The sequence below is a fragment of the Hyla sarda genome, chromosome 6 (assembly GCF_029499605.1).
Source record: "Hyla sarda isolate aHylSar1 chromosome 6, aHylSar1.hap1, whole genome shotgun sequence".
Taxonomy (NCBI): domain Eukaryota; kingdom Metazoa; phylum Chordata; class Amphibia; order Anura; family Hylidae; genus Hyla; species Hyla sarda.
The window spans coordinates 135,512,439-135,532,068 of record NC_079194.1 but is presented as its reverse complement, the minus strand read 5'-3'; the positions used below and the strand labels follow the sequence as shown (position 1 = coordinate 135,532,068).

Here is a 19,630-nt window from a genome sequence, read left to right as displayed (position 1 = left end):
CATCACCTGGGAGACGTCATCTGACACAAAGTTCTTTAATTAATGTATCATATATTAGAGATATTATTCTACTGATGCATTATTGGGCCACCCCAGGTATATGAGAAGAAGGATGTAAAGGACTCCAGAAATCTTTTATTAGCAACGATCCTTAAATAATTAGAAGCACAGCGGTGGGGGGAGGAGATGGCAGTCACACCCATATCATGGTGCCTCAGGGGTCCCAAAAGCCCCCCATTGCATAAGAAGAATCCAGTATTATAAAGTGCACATGGTTGGAAGGTGACCGGGTCCAGAAGCTTCAGGTTATAGCTTTGTGAATAAGAATAGCTTGAATCCTCCAGCTTGCACATTTCAAACTATAACTTCTCATAGATCCAATATAACTGTGGTCTATTAGGATTGAAACAGACACCTTTTGGACCAAAAGAACACTGCGACCAGATGTTAGCTAGAAGTCAGTAAGAAAATATAAAATGCCATACCCATTTGCCAATGTTTATTTTGCCATTTTTTCTCTTTTTTTAAACTATAGCATTTTTCAGGGAATCTTTTATAGGAGGGAAAAAACACCAAGAAAAATGAAATGTGGGGTTGACGTGTTTTTTATGGCATTTTTTTTTTTTTTTTTTTTTTTATAGAAATCCTTTTATAGAAAGGCCAATACTTAAACACCAAAAACTCTGCATCTTGAGAATGCACAGTGAGAGGACAGTTTTTTTGGGGTATTTTTCAGGTGACAAAAAAAAAACCCACCAAAAATAAGTTGTGTGGCAACTTAGCCTTAGGAATAAGAACATGTAGAATCTTCTGCGTTGGCTGAAAGGTATCATCACAGCTATAATTAAGAACTTTTAGGGTAGGGTAGGTGTTTTGCTATTTTCCTACCCATTGAAGTCAGTGGGTAGCAAAATACACAGCTGATTTTGCTTCATTGACTTCAATGTGCAGGAAAATACACAGTAGCAAATATGCAGTACATGTGACCCTACCCTTATGGATAAAGACGCTTTGCTATGACTAAGGACCAATATGGAATGACATATGTAAGTGAGATGTATCAAGATGAGCCAGTTTTGGGCCCATGTTAAAGATTGTTTATAACCTTCATCTCCTTGTGAATACTCATTGGAAGACATCTTAAGGTTGGTAAGTGGCCACAGAAGTCTGTTCTTCTTACTATCCATTTTTGTTCTGTACCCGGATGAGGCTGAGAAACAGACCGCAGGCCTCGCAACATGGGTCACACAAGCAGTGGATGCAGGAGCTCCAGAACAGCTTCAGGCAGGAGAAGTTCATGTTCCACATCTTTATACATGGTCCGATACACCAGATGTGACAGCAATGGATACAGGCAAAGTCCAGGGCCCAGCAGAAGGCCAGGGGGCAGCCACACAGGACCGACAGCACAATGTAGCAGCAATCTTTCACCCCGCCAAATGTCTTGTAGGACATTCCCCAGACTCCAGGTAAGCTGTGAGACCCCTCAGGCTCCCCAAAAGCATCTTCAAAGAGAACCTGAAGAAAGAAAAGTGACTCCCATGAGGTTCCATTAGAAGTATCAGCTTCCAGTGTACGTGGCACATTGATTTAGGCCTTATTGGTTCCTTAGTTACTCTGGATCTACAGGTAGGCACTAAACAAAAGTGCTTAAGTTACCCTTACATCTCCTCTTCATCTACATCTCCTTGCTCTTAATGGACAAGCGGCATATTAAGGGACATGTGCATTTTTTCAGTTATTTCTGCCTTGAAATGTATCCAGGAATGAGAGGCTTCTGCCACCTGCATCCAACTCAAATCTTTATTACTGCCAACTTTATAATACTATTATCTAGATGCTCGACCTGTATAATAGTATCAGACAGTGTTTATATAATAGTATGTGTTATCTAAAGAATAGTACAATAACATGTCCATAGAATAGTACAACTAGACTATACAACTATATAATAATAGCATGTAGTGTATATATGATAGTATAATGCAGCATTTATATAATGGTACCAAATAGAGAGGAGCGAACTTCCAGTAATTTGGTTTGTCACTAATTTCTCGGCTCGGCAGTTGATGACTTACCCTGCATAAATGAGTTCAGCTTTCAGGTGCTCCGATGGGCTGGAGACTCTTTCCTAGGACTGTATCCACCTTTTCCAGCCCACCGGAGCTCCTCAAAGCTGAACTCATTTATGCAGGATAAGTCATCAACTGCCGAGCCGAGAAGTTCGTGACGAATCGAATTTACTGTAAGTTCACTCATCTCTAGTACCAAACATTGGCTGTATAATAGAATCATTCAGCATTTGTATAATAGAACCATACAGTGAGTTGCAACATCTCTCCATATTATAGCCCAATGCTGTGTCTATTTACTGGTATCCATGTAGTGACAACTTACAGAATCTACATGATATTACCATATAGAGTCTATATACCATATATTGTACATTTAATTTATGGTGGGATATACAGTGACTATTTACTTAGAAAAAATGCACACGTGCAACAAAGTTCATACTCTAATTCCATATACTTTACTTTTCTTTCTGTGAAGGGAAGCGTCATATCATCATATTTATATCAATCTATTGCACATCAGCCTATGCCCTATAAATGACCTTTCTTACATGACTTGGGGCATGTCATAAAATGCAATATAATGGTCATTAGACCAGGGGCATATTTTGGGATGTGTTGTAAAACATTCTGGCCTAACCTGTCTCCTATATGTATCATGGTAGCCTTGGGATATCTGGCCAGTTCATAGAGAGGCCAAAGCACAGGTGGCATTGTTTCTGGTATGGGCCCACCAAACCTGTGTTGGTGCCTGGGGATATCTGGCCAGATAGGAGGGTCTTAGGATATTGTATAACGCTAGATATATATACCAAGCTGAATGGGAGGGAAGGAGTCATCCTGAGAGGCAGCCACCAACACGGGAACAACTCCATGAGGCAGTGAGGATCCAGGCCCAAGAAATATAGACTGCTGTCCTGCCTCATCTCCCAACACTCCGATAATCTGCTAAGTATAATCCTGGGCACCCTCTTTCCTCCTCTACCTTTGCCCCAACTTCCCTCTCTTAGTAATCTCATCCTCTTTCCTCCCTGCAACCTATAACTTTGCCCCAACTTCCCTCTCTTAGTAACCTCCCCTCCACAGTCTAACCCTATCCTTCCTATCCCAAGACTCACAAACCTCTTCTCTCCCTGTTCAAGCACTGACCCTCTCATTACTATCACTAACTCCTATAGCCTTAGGGACAGAAAGCTGTTGTGGATTGAGCGCCTGTGTGAGTGTATTGGTGTGTAATTAGGTGGGTGGGTAAGATATTGTATTGGGTTAAATTGTAATGTGACTAGTATAATGTTAATGTATTGAAGTTGCCATTGTTGTATACACTGAGATACATTGATATTATACGGATATGTATATATGTTAGCTAAAGTTATATAGTGTGTTAGTGAATAAACCTTTGTATTATTAACCCTGTGTTGGGAATTACTTAAACCGTACATCTACAAAGGGAAACAATAGTAAGTTGTTAACACTTGGAAAAGGAAGGAAGGAAGGAAGGAGGAATAGTATAATATATTTATACATTCCCTTTATCATTGGCGATATCCTTTATCATTAGGATACCCTTTGGTATATAACCATTTTATATCATTTCCCTATATCCTTTATCATTGGCGAGCCCGGCCCGACTGTTTTTTATTTATTTCTTTGTGTTGTTGTTTTAGTAGGATTGTGTTATATTGTGAACGAAGATAGGCGGAGAGGCGTGGACAGGTAACATACGTACACGGTGAAGTGTTATGTTATACTGTGCGTCTAGACCTTGAAGTTTGGACAGATAGCATAGTTTTATTTAAAACAGGACACAGGAATATATTTAGGAACAGCGAACCTATTTGTTTTATTTTTTTTCTAAGGTGTTAATTTTTTTTTCCTTTGCGGGTAAAACGGCGAACGATTCACTAAGTAAAAGAATTCCATACACATACTTTCAACCATAGACGGTAGTGTTCCTAAGGTGACGTCCAGCTGGTCGGGAAAAGGCGTTCCGGAAGAAAAGGACCTTTTTCAAGCAGCACGAAAGGGACGAGAAGGACAACACTAACCAAGATGGCAAAGGAAAACGTGAGTATGGACTTTTCCACACTAAAAGATTTAGCACAACATAGTAATTTTGACCCTATACCCCCCACCGCATACAAATCAGCAGAAATGTTATGGTCCGCTTTATTAGATCAAGCATATAAATATGATAAAATGCATATTAGCAAAAGATGTGTTCTGAACAAAACTTCTAAACGGCTTAAGATGTTGGCAAAGCTAGTGTATTGCTTTGAAGATACCATTTGGAAGCCTGAACACAGTGAAACAATTGCTGCTAACAGGAAGGCAGACACGGTAGCTGATATACATAATTATCACTGCCATAGCTGCTTAGATAAGGTTAAACAAGTGTGTACACTGGAATACCAGTTAGAAGAAGAAGCCCAGTGTACAATTGAAAGAGGCAAGGAAATTTGTATGTTGGAATCAAAACTCTCTGACCAGGAGAGGTATTGCTCTGACATGGACAAAGAGCTTCTTCAATTGTACACTGAGATCAATCAGTATAAAAATAGAATGACATCTACTGATACAATGATAGCAACACTTAAGGAAGATCTGGCTGCAAAGTCGCAGATGATTGCTAACCTGCAGCAGATCATCACTAATCTGTCTCGGCCTAGTGCACATAGCAAGTTGCCCTTGCCAAGGAAACACGTCTGTGTTACGGAGTTGGCAGAGGGGGAGACAGGAGAAATGGCTCCAGTGCCTGATGGGGGTCGACTACCTCAATCTCCAAGTCTGGATGATAGGCGACAGGTGGAGCGTGGGTTATCATATCCTCCAACACCTATGGAGAATATGGATAACAGTCCCTGTAATAGGGAGGGAACAAGTGTGCTATTTGGTAGCGGATGGGAAACTGTAAACTCAGCTTCCAGCCTACCAAGGCAAACAAGAAGGGTGCCGGAATTTTATCCTAACCACAACGGTATGGAAAGGATAAATTTCCTGTTAAAGATCTGCAAAGAGATCCCTAGTTATGATCCCAATGTAGATCCATTTACCTCATGCGATATTTTTGAGGGGCATTGCAACAAGTTTTCAGTGGCCCCACAAAATCGCATGGAGTTGTTTAAATTGTGGTTGCCTACACACCTTATCCAGAGGTATGAGGCAACAGGGAAAATGGACCCCAAAAATGGCAAATTTCATAATGAGGAAGAACGCCTTTCAATACTTATGAAATTAGCAACTGGCCATTGGGATGTTACCCCGGATATCCTGACTAAATTCAAACCCACCATACATGATGAGCCCTTGTCTCTGTGTGGAAGGTTTGAAGCAATGTACAGGAAGGTAACAAAAGATCAAGGTAGAGGAGTTCCACAAGGCATGGTGCGTATGTTTGTGGAAAGATTCCCTTACCTGGAAACTGCGATCCGGTTAAGTGCAGCGAAAGAATCTTCACTCACGGATGCAGCTATGATTATTGACCAGTACAGACGAGATCTGCTGCAAAATAGAAAGTCTGTAAAAATTAGGGAGCGTGGGAATGTCCCTTTTAGATCTCAGGAAGCACGTAGACACCATGCTAAGCCATACAGACCTGTCTACCCCACAGCTCCACCATTGGAAAACAAGCAGTCAGGACACATTCGTTGTTTCCTGTGTCTGCAATATGGGCACATGAAAAGGAACTGTCCACAAAGTTCCTTCAAAACAATTGCCCACGATAAAACTGGCAATAATAACGGTTTCAAAGTGAAACCCAATTATGTCAAACAACATGGGGTACAGACAGAAAAAAATTTGGAGAATTTACAATGGCAAACTAGACATGTTGCACTTGTAAATGTCCCAAGCAAACCAGCTGAAAACTCGTTAAGGTTAGAAGCTATGGAGAATGTTCCAGCTGAACATTCTCAAGTGGCAGTATGTACCACAAAAGTACCTACTGGGAGTTTGGTGCACCTTGACTGACGGTCAGGGATCCCTAAACATCTGGCTCCAATATGTGACATCATATTGGATTCTTCAGGGAGACCCCACATTGAAGCCAGAATAAAAAATCAGGACACTAAGATCATGCTTGACACTGGTGCGGAAATTTCCATTACTAATGTGAAACATGATCTACACCCCAACAGCCCTCAGTGTGTGGTGATCGGATTTGATCACCAACAAGGGGGGGTGAGAGCCCACAGAATAGAGGAAGTTGTCATCCATATTGCCAGACATATGACACTGAAGATCCCAATGTGGTATTACCCAGGTTCTGATAACATCATTGGTACCGATGTAATGACACAGAACGGATGGATCATTGATTTGGCAAACTGCATTGTGTGGAGGGGCCCCAGACAAGCAAAGGTGTGTGTCATACAACGCCAGTGTCTGGGACCACCCCTGCCTGCAATTGAAAATTCTACCAACATGCTGGAACACAAATGGCCAGAGGTCTCACATAACATAGACCTTGAACCCATTGTGTATGAGCATCCAGGTTTGTGGGCCCAAAGTAAAAATGACTGTGGGAAAATGGTAGGTGTTCAGGTGGACATCCAAGGGCCAGACCCACCGCCTCAACGACAATACCGTTTTCCACCAGAGGCAATGGAGTCAATACTGGACACAGTCCAGGATTTGAAAGAAAGGGGCATGGTCATAGAGGGCAATTCTAAATGCAACAATGCCCTCTGGCCGGTGAAAAAGAAGGACACTAATTCTTTCAGGTTGACTGTAGACCTAAGAGTCCTTAACAAATACACCCCCATGTCTGCCCCAGTAGTTGCACAGACTCCCGACATAATGGCAAGAATAAGCGGCAAAAGTCGCGTATTCTCGACCATTGATGTTGCCAACGGGTTCTTTTCCATTGAACTGACAGAGAGCTGTAGGTACAAGTTTGCTTTCACTGTGGGGGACAAACAGTACATGTTTTGTGTACTCCCTCAGGGGTTTCACAGCAGCCCTACATATTTTCACCAGGCATTGGCGGCCGTACTAAGTGTGTTTTCACGGCCAGAATGTCTGCTGCAATATGTAGATGATTTGCTCCTTCACACAGAGACCATGGAAGAGCACTTGGCTCTGTTGAGGGAACTGCTGGGACTCCTGGTCCAAGCAGGGCTCAAACTGAACCCTCACAAGGCAAACTTGGCTAGGTCAGAAGTAACCTTCCTTGGCGTCCAAATTTCCCATGGAGCCAAAGGCATCATGGCTGCCCGCGTGGAAGCCATGGTGAAACTACCCAGACCAGGCACTCTTCAGGACCTGCGCAAGTTCCTGGGAGTAGCCAACTTTATGAGAGAGTTCATAGAGGATTTTGCTGCAAAAGCGAAGCCCCTTTATGAACTTCTCAGAGGGGAAGAACCTTCCTTGAAAGACTGGTCAGAACCACAGGAAGAGGCATTTTCAACTCTGAAAAGAGACCTCTCCTCGGCCCCAGTCTTAGCAACCCCTCACCCTGAAGGAGAAATGGCAATTCAGGCCCATGCTGGTGCAGAGTCTATCTCGGCGGTCCTGCTTCAACAAATAGGATCAGAGTATAGACCACTGGGATACTTCTCCAGGCTTCTTTCACCAGTTGAAAGAGGGTTTGATGAGTGTGCAAAGCAACTTGCAGCCGTGCATTATGCAGTTAAAGCAACTGAGCATATTGTAGGCTTCAAGCCCCTCACTGTTCAGACTCCACATTCACCTTTAGCCCTCTTGCTTCGTGATACCCTCCCTGGAGTCTCACAACAGAGATTCGGGAAGTGGATCATGGACTTGAGTGGAAGGAATCTGACCGTGACACAAAAGGCAAGGTATGTTTTGTCCCAGTTGTTGAATATGACAGGGACTGAACATGACTGTGGACAACCAATGCACGTCACTGCTCCCCAACTGTTCAGGACAACATCACATCCGGATGACAGAATCATCTTTGTTGATGGCTCTCGCTTTTGTTTGGATGGCACCTATGTGACAGGGTTTGCTGTGCTGGATGAGACCACAGGTAACCAGAGCCTTGTCAGGTTGCCAGGCCACTTGTCAGCGCAGCGGGCTGAGCTGGAGGCTATCAAAGAAGCCCTCCTCCTTCAGCCCCAAGGGAATCGTACTATATATAGTGACAGCTCATATGCAGTTCGATCCCTCACCCTGCACCTGGACACATGGAAAAGACGAGGGTTTGTCGACAGCCAGAACAAACCCTTGGCTCATGTGACTGTCCTGAAAGAATTGTGGGAATGGGGAATGGCACATCCTGGAGAGGCTGCACTCATTAAAATCCCAGCACACCAGAGAGGGGATGGACCCTTGGTCCTGGGTAACAATCAGGCTGATGAATTGGCCAAACTGGCTGCAGTGCAAGGAGTCCTGAGGGAACCAGATGCCCAGGACAATCCTTCATACCAGGTTGCTGTGAGAAAGAAAGGTCTCAAGGAGGGCCCAGTGTCATTTGAAGAGGAACAGTCAAAGGATCCTCTTCTGGCAGCACATTTTACCAACCCACAGGATCCCTGGAGGATCTGTCAGGGAATCTTGTGTTATGACACTGGCACCCATCAACTCCCTCTGCCTGTGGTCCCACAGCATCTGCAAGCAGAGCTGACAAGACTTAACCACCAATTGTTGGGACACCTTGGCCGGGATAAGCTTCTGTCCCTTCTAAAGGACAAATTATACTGGTCAGGAATGTCCAAAACGGTGGCGGAAGTCACCCAACAATGCCTGGTGTGTGCCCAGATAAATCCAAGAGCTCCAGCCCTTAAGCCAGTGTTGCAACGTGTTCCTCCAGCTGATGGACCGTGGTCGTCAATACAAATTGATTTCATAGGACCACTGCCAGCTGGCAGTCGTAAGTGCCGCTATGCACTAGTGGTTGTGGATGTCTTCTCCAAATGGGTAGAAGTGATCCCAACCACGAATGACACAGCCACCACTACTGCCCGAGTCCTTTGGGAGCAGGTTCTGTCACGATGGGGGATGCCCAGAGTGATTGAATCTGACCGGGGGACCCATTTCACAGGCAAGGTAATGAAATCTCTTTGTGGACTTTTGGACATAAAGCAGAGGTTTCATGTACCTTACCATCCCCAGTCTGCAGGCATAGTGGAACGGATGAACCGTACCATCAAATTGCGACTATCCAAGGCATTGATGGAAAGGGGTTCCTCTTGGGTAGCCTCTCTCCCAGCTGTGCTTATGGGAATCAGAGCCTCGGAATCATCCACCACCGGTGTAACACCCTTCGAGCTCATGACAGGGCGCAAGATGCCGCTCTGCTTTCCTAATGAGCCACAAATATCGGAACCGATGAAAAACGCCATTGCCAGAGATGTGTTTCTCCAACAGGTTCAACAGAACCTGAAGGAGTTACTGCCACATGCAGCAATACGAATGCACAAACCGTATCTACAGGGGGAGACTCCCATGCCCTCTGTAGGTGATATGGTTATGGTCAAGGTGTTCCGTAAGGCTGGACCCTGGGATGCAAACTGGGAGGGACCATATCAGGTCCTGGAGGCAATGGGCGACACAATGCTAAAAGTGCAAAGACCGATGACTGCGAAAAAGAAATCACATAGAAGGCAGGCAACCTTTTGGATCCACATCGACCAGGCAAAAGCCACCCAAGCCTCCCCAACTTAATACCACACAATATAAGTTGGGGAAGGGGGGGAGTAGGTGATGAGTCGAGGTGGTTCCAGCTTTTCAATTTTACATACACACATATAGACTCAGGTGGTAAGGATAGGCATGTTAAATAACTTATCCCTTACCAGATGACAGGATCCAGATGGAAACAGACATTAAAGGTTTTCCTAATTACATGTTAAAAGGTTGGGTAGAGGCAGGGCAAGTATGCAGATACAGGACATACCGGGGGAAAAGAGATTTGATTGCTATGGGTCTAGGAGGAGGAGCTATGGGAATAGGGGCCTTAAACACAATAGACTTGGAAGTCCTGCGGAGCAAACTTGGGGATCTGGCGGGACATGCCAGTGAAGGATTTAAGACCCAGCTTGATGTAAACCACATTTTGGAGGGTTTACAACATTCGCACATAGATGCTACAACCTCTCTGTCTTCTGCTCTACGAGAGAAGTTTAGAAGGTTAGTTGTGGGTCTTCTAGAGGAGCAAGACAAAGCTCAGCTCAGCCTGGCATGTACGCAGGTCCAAAGTGAACTCTCAGGCAACCTGAAACATATTGTATCTTCTTTGTACCACGGCCACTATCCATTTAATCTCCTTCGAAAAGTGAGCACACTCATCCCCTCTTTTGCTGTAAACCACACTAAATGGTGGGTAACTCAGTGGCACGGTTGTTATAATTTTACTTGTACCGCATCATCCCTGGTGCCCACCTCTGGTAGTATCAGGATGGGGTTTAATACTATCAATCTGGGGGTGGTAGTGAGCAACCAAACTGTACTTCATCCACAACTCTCCTCAGATATTCTAACTTATGAGGGCGGCCATCCTTATCTGTTTGATACAGAAGGATGTTGGAAGAGAGAGGATGCTATCCTCTGTCAAGATAGGTATGACCGGGTGCTTAGACACCAATGTTGGAATTCTGAGGGGTCTTGTGAGATGAAGGCAAACTTAATCCCTTCTTCCAACCTTAAATATCTGGGTCAGGGATATTGGTGTTGGTACCAAACAGGGAATGCATCTTATGCTGTTTATGCCACTAACTGCACCGAAAGAGGAGAACTCCTCCCAGGAGCATATTGTACCCTTAATCCCGTTCTAGGAATTGATGTAGCTGATCAAAAAGGGAGAACTCCAATCACTCCAGAGAAGAGACTCGACATCCGCCCTGACACCCCAGTGAGGCTTCAGAAGATTCCTCTCGGCTTCGGCACAGAATTAAAGCGTCTTCTTTTAGATTTTAGCAGCGAAGAGAAGATTGTGCAGAAGCTGAGAGAGACGGAGAGTCAAGCCACTATCCAGTTAGAACATGACACAACCAAGATTACAGGGGTTGTGCATGCTTTAGAAAGAGACTCTTCTGTGTCCTGGTGGGAGAGCCTTTTTGGATACAGCCCAAAAGCCACATCTTTCTTTAACTTGTTTATTCATCCAATCATCATTCTCCTAATCCTGGTTGCCCTCATGTATATAGGACTCTTCTTAATTTACAGAAGAACAAAGAGGCTGGCTGACCAATTACAGCACGGTCAGACACAGCATCATGAACTTTTGCGTAGACAGGGGTCAAGGACATTATACTGATACAGTCCTGCGGCCCCAAAATATTACATACTTGAAGATATCTATTAATCTATTGTAAATGTTAATTATATTATTTTTATCTATGTTGCGTGCTTACTTTAAAGAGTACATATAGACTCTAGGTGTAAATGGGTGACCACCTGCTTGGGAGTGCATACATTTACAGCCCAATTACACAAGGGTTTGTGACCCACGTGTTTTTGGATGTGTAGACTAGATGTGCTATTTGGCACGAGTCTCTATGTGTACCAGAGTCAATAACCATCATTTGATTTGGGTTGGGTGTATTGTTTTTAAATATTCTTTAAATCTTTAAAGAATTATGGGTGTGTGTGTGTGGGTAGTCCCCATTATGTCCGAGTATACTGTAGGTGTGTTTGGACCCATAGGGACAGGTAAGGTACCCACACTATTCAAGGTAATTGCCACTTCAACCCTCAGAATGGTATGGTTCATAAGGGATGGATTGAGTGTCAGCAACAGGGGAATGGAAGGTGGTATTCCTCCCCAAAATTAGGCCTTAGGTACTGAGACTTTCCCCACTACTTAGGAGCTCTGATCTGCCTTGGTAAAGACCTGCTTATCTGTCCACGGAGACTACCAAACTGATGATAATCCCTACTTCAATCAAAGTGACAAGGAGAAGCTTTAAAAAAGAGTCATGCCTGCAACAAGTCGTAAAGATGCCACTCTGCGCTAATGACACCTGAGGACCAAGGTGGTGCCGCATGTGTCAGCACTATGGACTGTCATGTTGACTGGGTAACAAGCCAAGGTTAAAGCTGCCCAGATTGACTCAAAGACTCTGCTGTTGAATTAATGAGGCCATTCCTGAGTCTGACCAGATAAACTTAAATGGAGACAACATCAGGATAGGCTGTTGACAGACACAGAAAATGTCCGGGCAAAGTTAGGACTCATATTAAAAGGACTTCAATCTAGACCCAACAAAGAAGAAGGAAGATCAATGCAAAGACTGTGTGTTCTGTGGATAGAGATGGTGGGTTATGGTGACTGGCAGTAAAAGTGCACCTGTGGAAATGGGTGGTGTCTAAGTACCTTAATGTAAAATTATACTTCATTCCATCCTGGACCATTACCAACAACATACAGGGTTGACAAGGTAAATACATCCCAATATGACACTTCCCAAATTGCATTGTCGAGTTCCCGACAACAGGGGGATTGTGAAGGGAAGCGTCATATCATCATATTTATATCAATCTATTGCACATCAGCCTATGCCCTATAAATGACCTTTCTTACATGACTTGGGGCATGTCATAAAATGCAATATAATGGTCATTAGACCAGGGGCATATTTTGGGATGTGTTGTAAAACATTCTGGCCTAACCTGTCTCCTATATGTATCATGGTAGCCTTGGGATATCTGGCCAGTTCATAGAGAGGCCAAAGCACAGGTGGCATTGTTTCTGGTATGGGCCCACCAAACCTGTGTTGGTGCCTGGGGATATCTGGCCAGATAGGAGGGTCTTAGGATATTGTATAACGCTAGATATATATACCAAGCTGAATGGGAGGGAAGGAGTCATCCTGAGAGGCAGCCACCAACACGGGAACAACTCCATGAGGCAGTGAGGATCCAGGCCCAAGAAATATAGACTGCTGTCCTGCCTCATCTCCCAACACTCCGATAATCTGCTAAGTATAATCCTGGGCACCCTCTTTCCTCCTCTACCTTTGCCCCAACTTCCCTCTCTTAGTAATCTCATCCTCTTTCCTCCCTGCAACCTATAACTTTGCCCCAACTTCCCTCTCTTAGTAACCTCCCCTCCACAGTCTAACCCTATCCTTCCTATCCCAAGACTCACAAACCTCTTCTCTCCCTGTTCAAGCACTGACCCTCTCATTACTATCACTAACTCCTATAGCCTTAGGGACAGAAAGCTGTTGTGGATTGAGCGCCTGTGTGAGTGTATTGGTGTGTAATTAGGTGGGTGGGTAAGATATTGTATTGGGTTAAATTGTAATGTGACTAGTATAATGTTAATGTATTGAAGTTGCCATTGTTGTATACACTGAGATACATTGATATTATACGGATATGTATATATGTTAGCTAAAGTTATATAGTGTGTTAGTGAATAAACCTTTGTATTATTAACCCTGTGTTGGGAATTACTTAAACCGTACATCTACAAAGGGAAACAATAGTAAGTTGTTAACACTTGGAAAAGGAAGGAAGGAAGGAAGGAGGAATAGTATAATATATTTATACATTCCCTTTATCATTGGCGATATCCTTTATCATTAGGATACCCTTTGGTATATAACCATTTTATATCATTTCCCTATATCCTTTATCACTTTCCATTTGTTTCCTTACAAAACTTTCAAATAACGGAGGCAGCAGACACTGTCAGTCTAGAAATAAAGCTGGGTGAACGTGTACTAAGATGCCGCATCCCTGAACAGTGACGAGCACTTGGGTGATTGTTATGTTCTATTTATTGCTGCCTCCGTTATTTGAAAGTTTGGTAATGAAACAAATGGAAAGAAAAGTAAAGTATATGGAATTAGAACATGAACTTTGTTGCACGTGTGCATTTTTTCTAAGTATATGGACATTGGGGGAGATTTATCAAAACCTGTGCAGAGGAAAAGTTGCCCAGTTGCCCATAGCAACCAATCAGATCGCTTCTTTCATTTTGCAGAGGCCTTGTTAAAAATGAAAGAAGTGATCTGATTGGTTTCTATGGGCAACTGGGCAACTTTTCCTCTGGACAGGTTTTGATAAATCTCCCCCATTGTGCTGAGAGCTAGTGAAGTCTCAGCTGCACAATGTTACACCCAAGGTGCATTGAACCCGACATACTTGCTATATAAAATAACAATACCATATAGTACCATACTGTGCCCTATTAGTGTTATATACACACAATCATGTAGGGTACAATTATATATATATATATATATATATATATATATATATACACAGTGACCCCCCGACCTACGATGGCCCCGACATATGATGAAATCGACATACGATGGCCTCTCAGAGGCCATCGCATGTCGATGTCAGCATCAACATACGATGCTTTTTTATGTCGGGCCATCGCATTAAGTGCTATCCGGCAGCGCCAAATGCTTAAGCTGCTGCCGGATAGCAGCTTAATGTTCCCCGTGTGGTGCGGTAAGTATTACTTACCCCTCCACGATGCTCCGGGGTGCCCTCCGGGTCCAGCGCTGGTCTTCCGGTGTCTTCTCGGCCCTCTCCGATGACGTCAATACGCTGCTGCGCATGTCATCCAATAGGAATGGCGTACGCAGCGGCGTAATGACGTCGCTACGCAGGCCCAGTAAGGCCTTGCGGAAGACAGAAGAGGACCGGAGAAGACAGCAGAGGACCGGAGAAGACAGCAGAGGACCGGAGAAGACAGCAGAGGACCGGAGAAGACAGCGGAGGACCGGAGAAGACAGCAGAGGACCGGAGAAGACAGCAGAGGACCGGAGAAGACAGCAGAGGACCGGAGAAGACAGCGGAGGACCGGAGAAGACAGCGGAGGACCGGAGAAGACAGAAGAGGACCGGAGAAGACAGAAGAGGACCGGAGAAGACAGCGGAGGACCGGAGAAGACAGCGGAGGACCGGAGAAGACAGCGGAGGACCGGAGAAGACAGCGGAGGACCGGAGAAGACAGCGGAGGACCAGAGAGGACAGCGGAGGACCGGAGAAGACAGCGGAGGACCGGAGAAGACAGCGGAGGACCGGAGAAGACAGCGGAGGACCGGAGAAGACAGCGGAGGACCGGAGAAGACAGAAGAGGACCGGAGAAGACAGCAGAGGACCGGAGAAGACAGCAGAGGACCGGAGAAGACAGAAGAGGACCGGAGAAGACAGCAGAGGACCGGAGAAGACAGCAGAGGACCGGAGAAGACAGCAGAGGACCGGAGAAGACAGAAGAGTATGGGAGAAGACAGAAGAGGACCGGAGAAGACAGCGGAGAGCCCATCGGAGGCCGGGGTCACCATCGGGAGCGGTGGGGACACAATCTCGAGCGGCGGGGACACCATCTCGAGCGGCGGGGACAGGTGAGTACAGCTTCCTATACTTTACATTGCACGAATCCCTCAACATACGATGGATTCGACAAACGATGGCTCGTTTGGAACGAATTACCATCGTATGTTGAGGGACCACTGTGTATATATATATATATATATATATATATATATATACTATATTGTCTTACAGTTGCTATAAAAAGTCTACACACCCTTCAAAATACCTGGTTCTTGGGATGTTAAAGGGTTACTCCGGTGGAAAACTTTTTTTTTTTTAAAATCAACTGGTGCCAGAAAGTTAAACAGATTTGTAAATTACTTCTATTAAAAAATCTTAATCCTTCTTTTTGAATCACAAGCACAGTGCTCTCTGCTGACATCTCTTTCCATTTTAAAGGGGTACTCCCGTGGAAGACTTTTTTTTTTTAAAATCAACTGGTGCCAAAACTGACCTCTGCTGTCCATTTTTGGAACTGTTCAGAGCAGGAGAAAATCACCATAGCAAACATATGCTGCTATGGACAGTTCCTAAAATGGACAGCAGAGGTCAGCAGAGAGCACTGTTGTCATGACATCAGAGAAATCCAAAAAGAAAAGCATTTCCTCTGCAGTATACAGCCCCTAAAATGTATTGGAAGGATTAAGATTTTTTTTATAGAAGTAATTTACAAATCTGTTTAACTTTCTGGCACCAGTTGATAAAAAAAAAAAAAGTTTTCCACGGGAGTACCCCTTTAAGAACTGTCCAGACTAGGAGAAAATCCCCATAGCAAACATATGCTGCCCTGGACAGTTCCTAAAATGGACAGAGATGTCAGCAGAGAGCACTGTGTCCCAAAAAGAAAATAATTTCCTCTGTAGTATTCAGCAGCTAATAAGTACTGGAAGGATTAAGAGTTTTTTAATAGGAGTAATTTACAAATTTGTTTAATTTTCTGGCACCAGTTGATTTAAAAAAAAAGTTTTCCACCGTAGTACCCCTTTAATGTCAGCGATAAATCATGTCAGAATTTTCTCCACCATTAATGTGACCTTTAGGCCGAGATTACACAGCTGAAAATATGCGGAATGTTCGCCCGGTTGGACTTTCTGCACATTAGGACGATCTGGCAGGCACTAGGACTGCTCATAGACAGCAATGCATTTCTGATTGGAATTCGCAGAAAGAATAGTCCATTCTTTCTGCGGAAGCCGGAATCGGATTACCATGGCAGAATCATCTGCCTCGTAAATTCCGACATGTGCACAGTGCAGGAGAATCCAATTGAAATCAATGAGACTCTGCTGTAGCGGGATTTCTGCGCTGAATTTTCTGCATAGACATTCCCCTGTGTGAACATACCCTTAACGCGAACAATTCAATTGCAAAACAAACTGAAAAAAAAAATACGAAGGCCTGGTTGCAAAAGTATGCATACCCTCTTATAACTGGGGATGTGGCTGTGCTCAGAATGTATCAGTCACATTCAAACTCATCTTACTATAGGGGATAACACATATGCAATGACTTCTATGTAACATAAGTTTATTTTTTCAGATAATGAGACTATTTTTGCTGATCCTGTCAGTTTCCCTTTTTTGGATATGTGGACAGCATGTCTAAAGTTTTTACAAATGACATTAACGCCTTAAAGGGGTACTCCGCCCCTAGACATCCAAAGGATAGGGGATAAGATGTCAGCTCACCGGGGTCCCGCTGCTGGGGACCCCGGGGGTCACTGCAGCGGCACCCACGCTATCATTAGTGCGCAGAGCGAGATCGCTCTGCACCTAATGACGGGCAATACAGGGGCCGGAGCATCGTTACGTCACGGCTCCGCCCCTCGTGACGTGACGGCCCGCCCCGTCAATACAAGTCTATGGGAGGGGGCGTGGCGGTCGTCACGCCCCCTGCCATAGACTTGCATTAAGGGGACGGGCCGTGATGTCATGAGGGGCGGAGCCATGACGTCACACAGCTCCGGCCCCTGTATCGCCTGTCATTACCACAGAGCGAACTTGCTCTGTGCAGTAATGATAGCGGGGTGCCGCAGTGGCGATCCCCAGGGTCCCCAGCACCGGGACCCCTGCGATCTGACATCTTATCCCCTATCCTTTGGATAGGGGATAAGATGCCGGGGCGGAGTACCCCTTTAAACATTTCCTCCCTGTAATTTTTTTTAGGTTGACACTATTATTTAGAATGGAATTGGGGTATGGGATCACCCCCTGTCTCATGTCTTTTATATTCTCAGTCAGTACTCACCCGGACATGCTCATTCAGATTGTTGGGGTCCCTGTGCTCCATATCCAGTGCCATGGGCTCGCTGAGGTTAGATTCCGGCTCGGCCATATTGAGTGGAAGTATGGGGGGAATCAGGTATAGCTACACTGTGCTCCCATCCTCTTGTCTCCTTTTTATACCTCTCATCTATTGGTCTCCATGGGAAAGAGCATCAAACACTTCAGCGACCTCCTCTTCAGGTAAAGACAACATCACTTATCTGTTTTGGAAACCATTGTCTAAGCAAGGTTAGATTAGTGCAGCCTCGGGCCTGACCTGTCTAAGCTGCATGTAATAGGGGTAAGCTGACTGCATTCTTCTTATGTCATATAGGGGCAGTGGTTACCACCAACAGTCCAAATGATGCAGCCAAAATATTGGAAACTCCCAACAAAAATGTAATCCAAAATATTGTTTTCGTTGTGCGGATGAACTTGCTGCCCACAGCAGGTGAAATAAGTATTGATCACCATTTTCACCATGTTCCTTATTATATATATATTTCCAAAGGGGCTATTGACATGAAGTTTTCATCACATGTTGATAACAACCCAAGTAATCAAATACAAATAAGCTTGACAACTTAGTTATGGGTAATAATATGAAATGACACAGTGAAAAAGTATTGAACATGCTTACTGATATTTATTTAATACTTTGTACGAAAGCCTTTGTTGGTAATGACAGCTTCAAGACTCCTCCTGTATGGAGAAACTAGTCACATGCATTGCTCTTGTGTGATTTTGGTTCATTCTTCCACACACAGTCTTCAAATCTTAAAGGTTCTCTGGGCCTCTTCTATGAATCATAAATATTTTTAATGGGATTTATGTCAGGTGATTTGTAAATTACTTCTATTAAAAAATCTTAATCCTTCCAGTACTTATCAGCTGCTGTATACTACAGAGGAAGTTGTATAGTTTGTTTCTATCTGTCCACAGTTCTCTCTGCTGACACCTCTGTCCGTGTCAGGAACTGTCCAGGGAAGGAACAAATCCCGATAGCAAACCTATCTTGCTCTGGACAGTTCCTGACACAGACAAAGGTGTCAGCAGAGAGCACTGTGGTCAGACAGAAAAGAACTACACAACTTCCTGTGGAGCATACAGCAGCTGATAAGTACTGGATATAGTCATCACGCAGATTTGCCAGTACATACAGTGGGTGAAATACATATTGAATAATTTTTCTCACTAAATATATTTCCAAAGGTGGTATGGCATTTGTTTTCCACTGGAGTACCCATTTAACATTTTTACTGTCAAGTTGAGGTCAGTATGAGGAATTTCCCATGATTGGATAAACAAGAAATTTGAAATACCAACCCTGACCCCTGATGTGGGGCGCTGGTTCCAGCAGGGGAACAAGGAAGGTAGATATAGCCATTTTTGTATTTTTTTTCTCATGTTTTTAGCACCTGCCTAAGCATAATTCTTAATAAAAGTTACTCCCCGGAATAACTCAAAAAGGTATAATACAGTGACATGAACGATGGCTCTCTTGTAATACAAATTACACTCTTCAGGCTATTTGGACAAACAAGTTTTGTAAAGAATTAGGCTGAACATCTGAAAGTAAGTAAGAAAACTAAGAACTTAATTCCTGGAAACAAGCAAATAGACATAGACCTCTGTATCCAGTTTTGAATCCTTGATGCAGCTGGGCACATAGGAGATTTTGTAAACCCTCTTGACAATGACAAGGTTGGTACATTGACAGTAATACTAAATTAAAGGGGTATTCCAGGCAAAACCTTTTTTTATATATATCAACTGGCTCCGGAAAGTTAAACAGATTTGTAAATTACTTCTATTAAAAAATCTTAATCCTTCCAATAGTTATTAGCTTCTGAAGTTTTCTGTCTAACTGCTCAATGATGATGTCACGTCCCGGGAGCTGTGCATGATGGGAGAATATCCCCATAGGAACTGCACAGCTCCCAGGACGTGAGTCATCAGAGAGCAGTTAGACAGAAAACAACAACTCAACTTCAGAAGCTAATAACTATTGGAAGGATTAAGATTTTTTTAATAGAAGTAATTTACAAAT

At 44.0% G+C, this 19,630-nt stretch overlaps 1 protein-coding gene across 1 annotated transcript; it reads right to left on the bottom strand.

Moving 5' to 3' along the window:
* Positions 1-1,179: 1,179 nt before the first annotated feature.
* On the bottom strand, positions 1,180-17,650 carry LOC130276164 (caveolin-3-like). The gene is made up of 2 exons (XM_056525139.1): positions 17,564-17,650; positions 1,180-1,518 (listed from the first exon to the last, which is right to left on the bottom strand). Exons 1-2 carry the CDS (start codon positions 17,648-17,650, stop codon positions 1,180-1,182), a joined length of 426 nt encoding a protein of 141 aa, XP_056381114.1.
* Between the last annotated feature and the right edge of the window lie 1,980 nt (positions 17,651-19,630).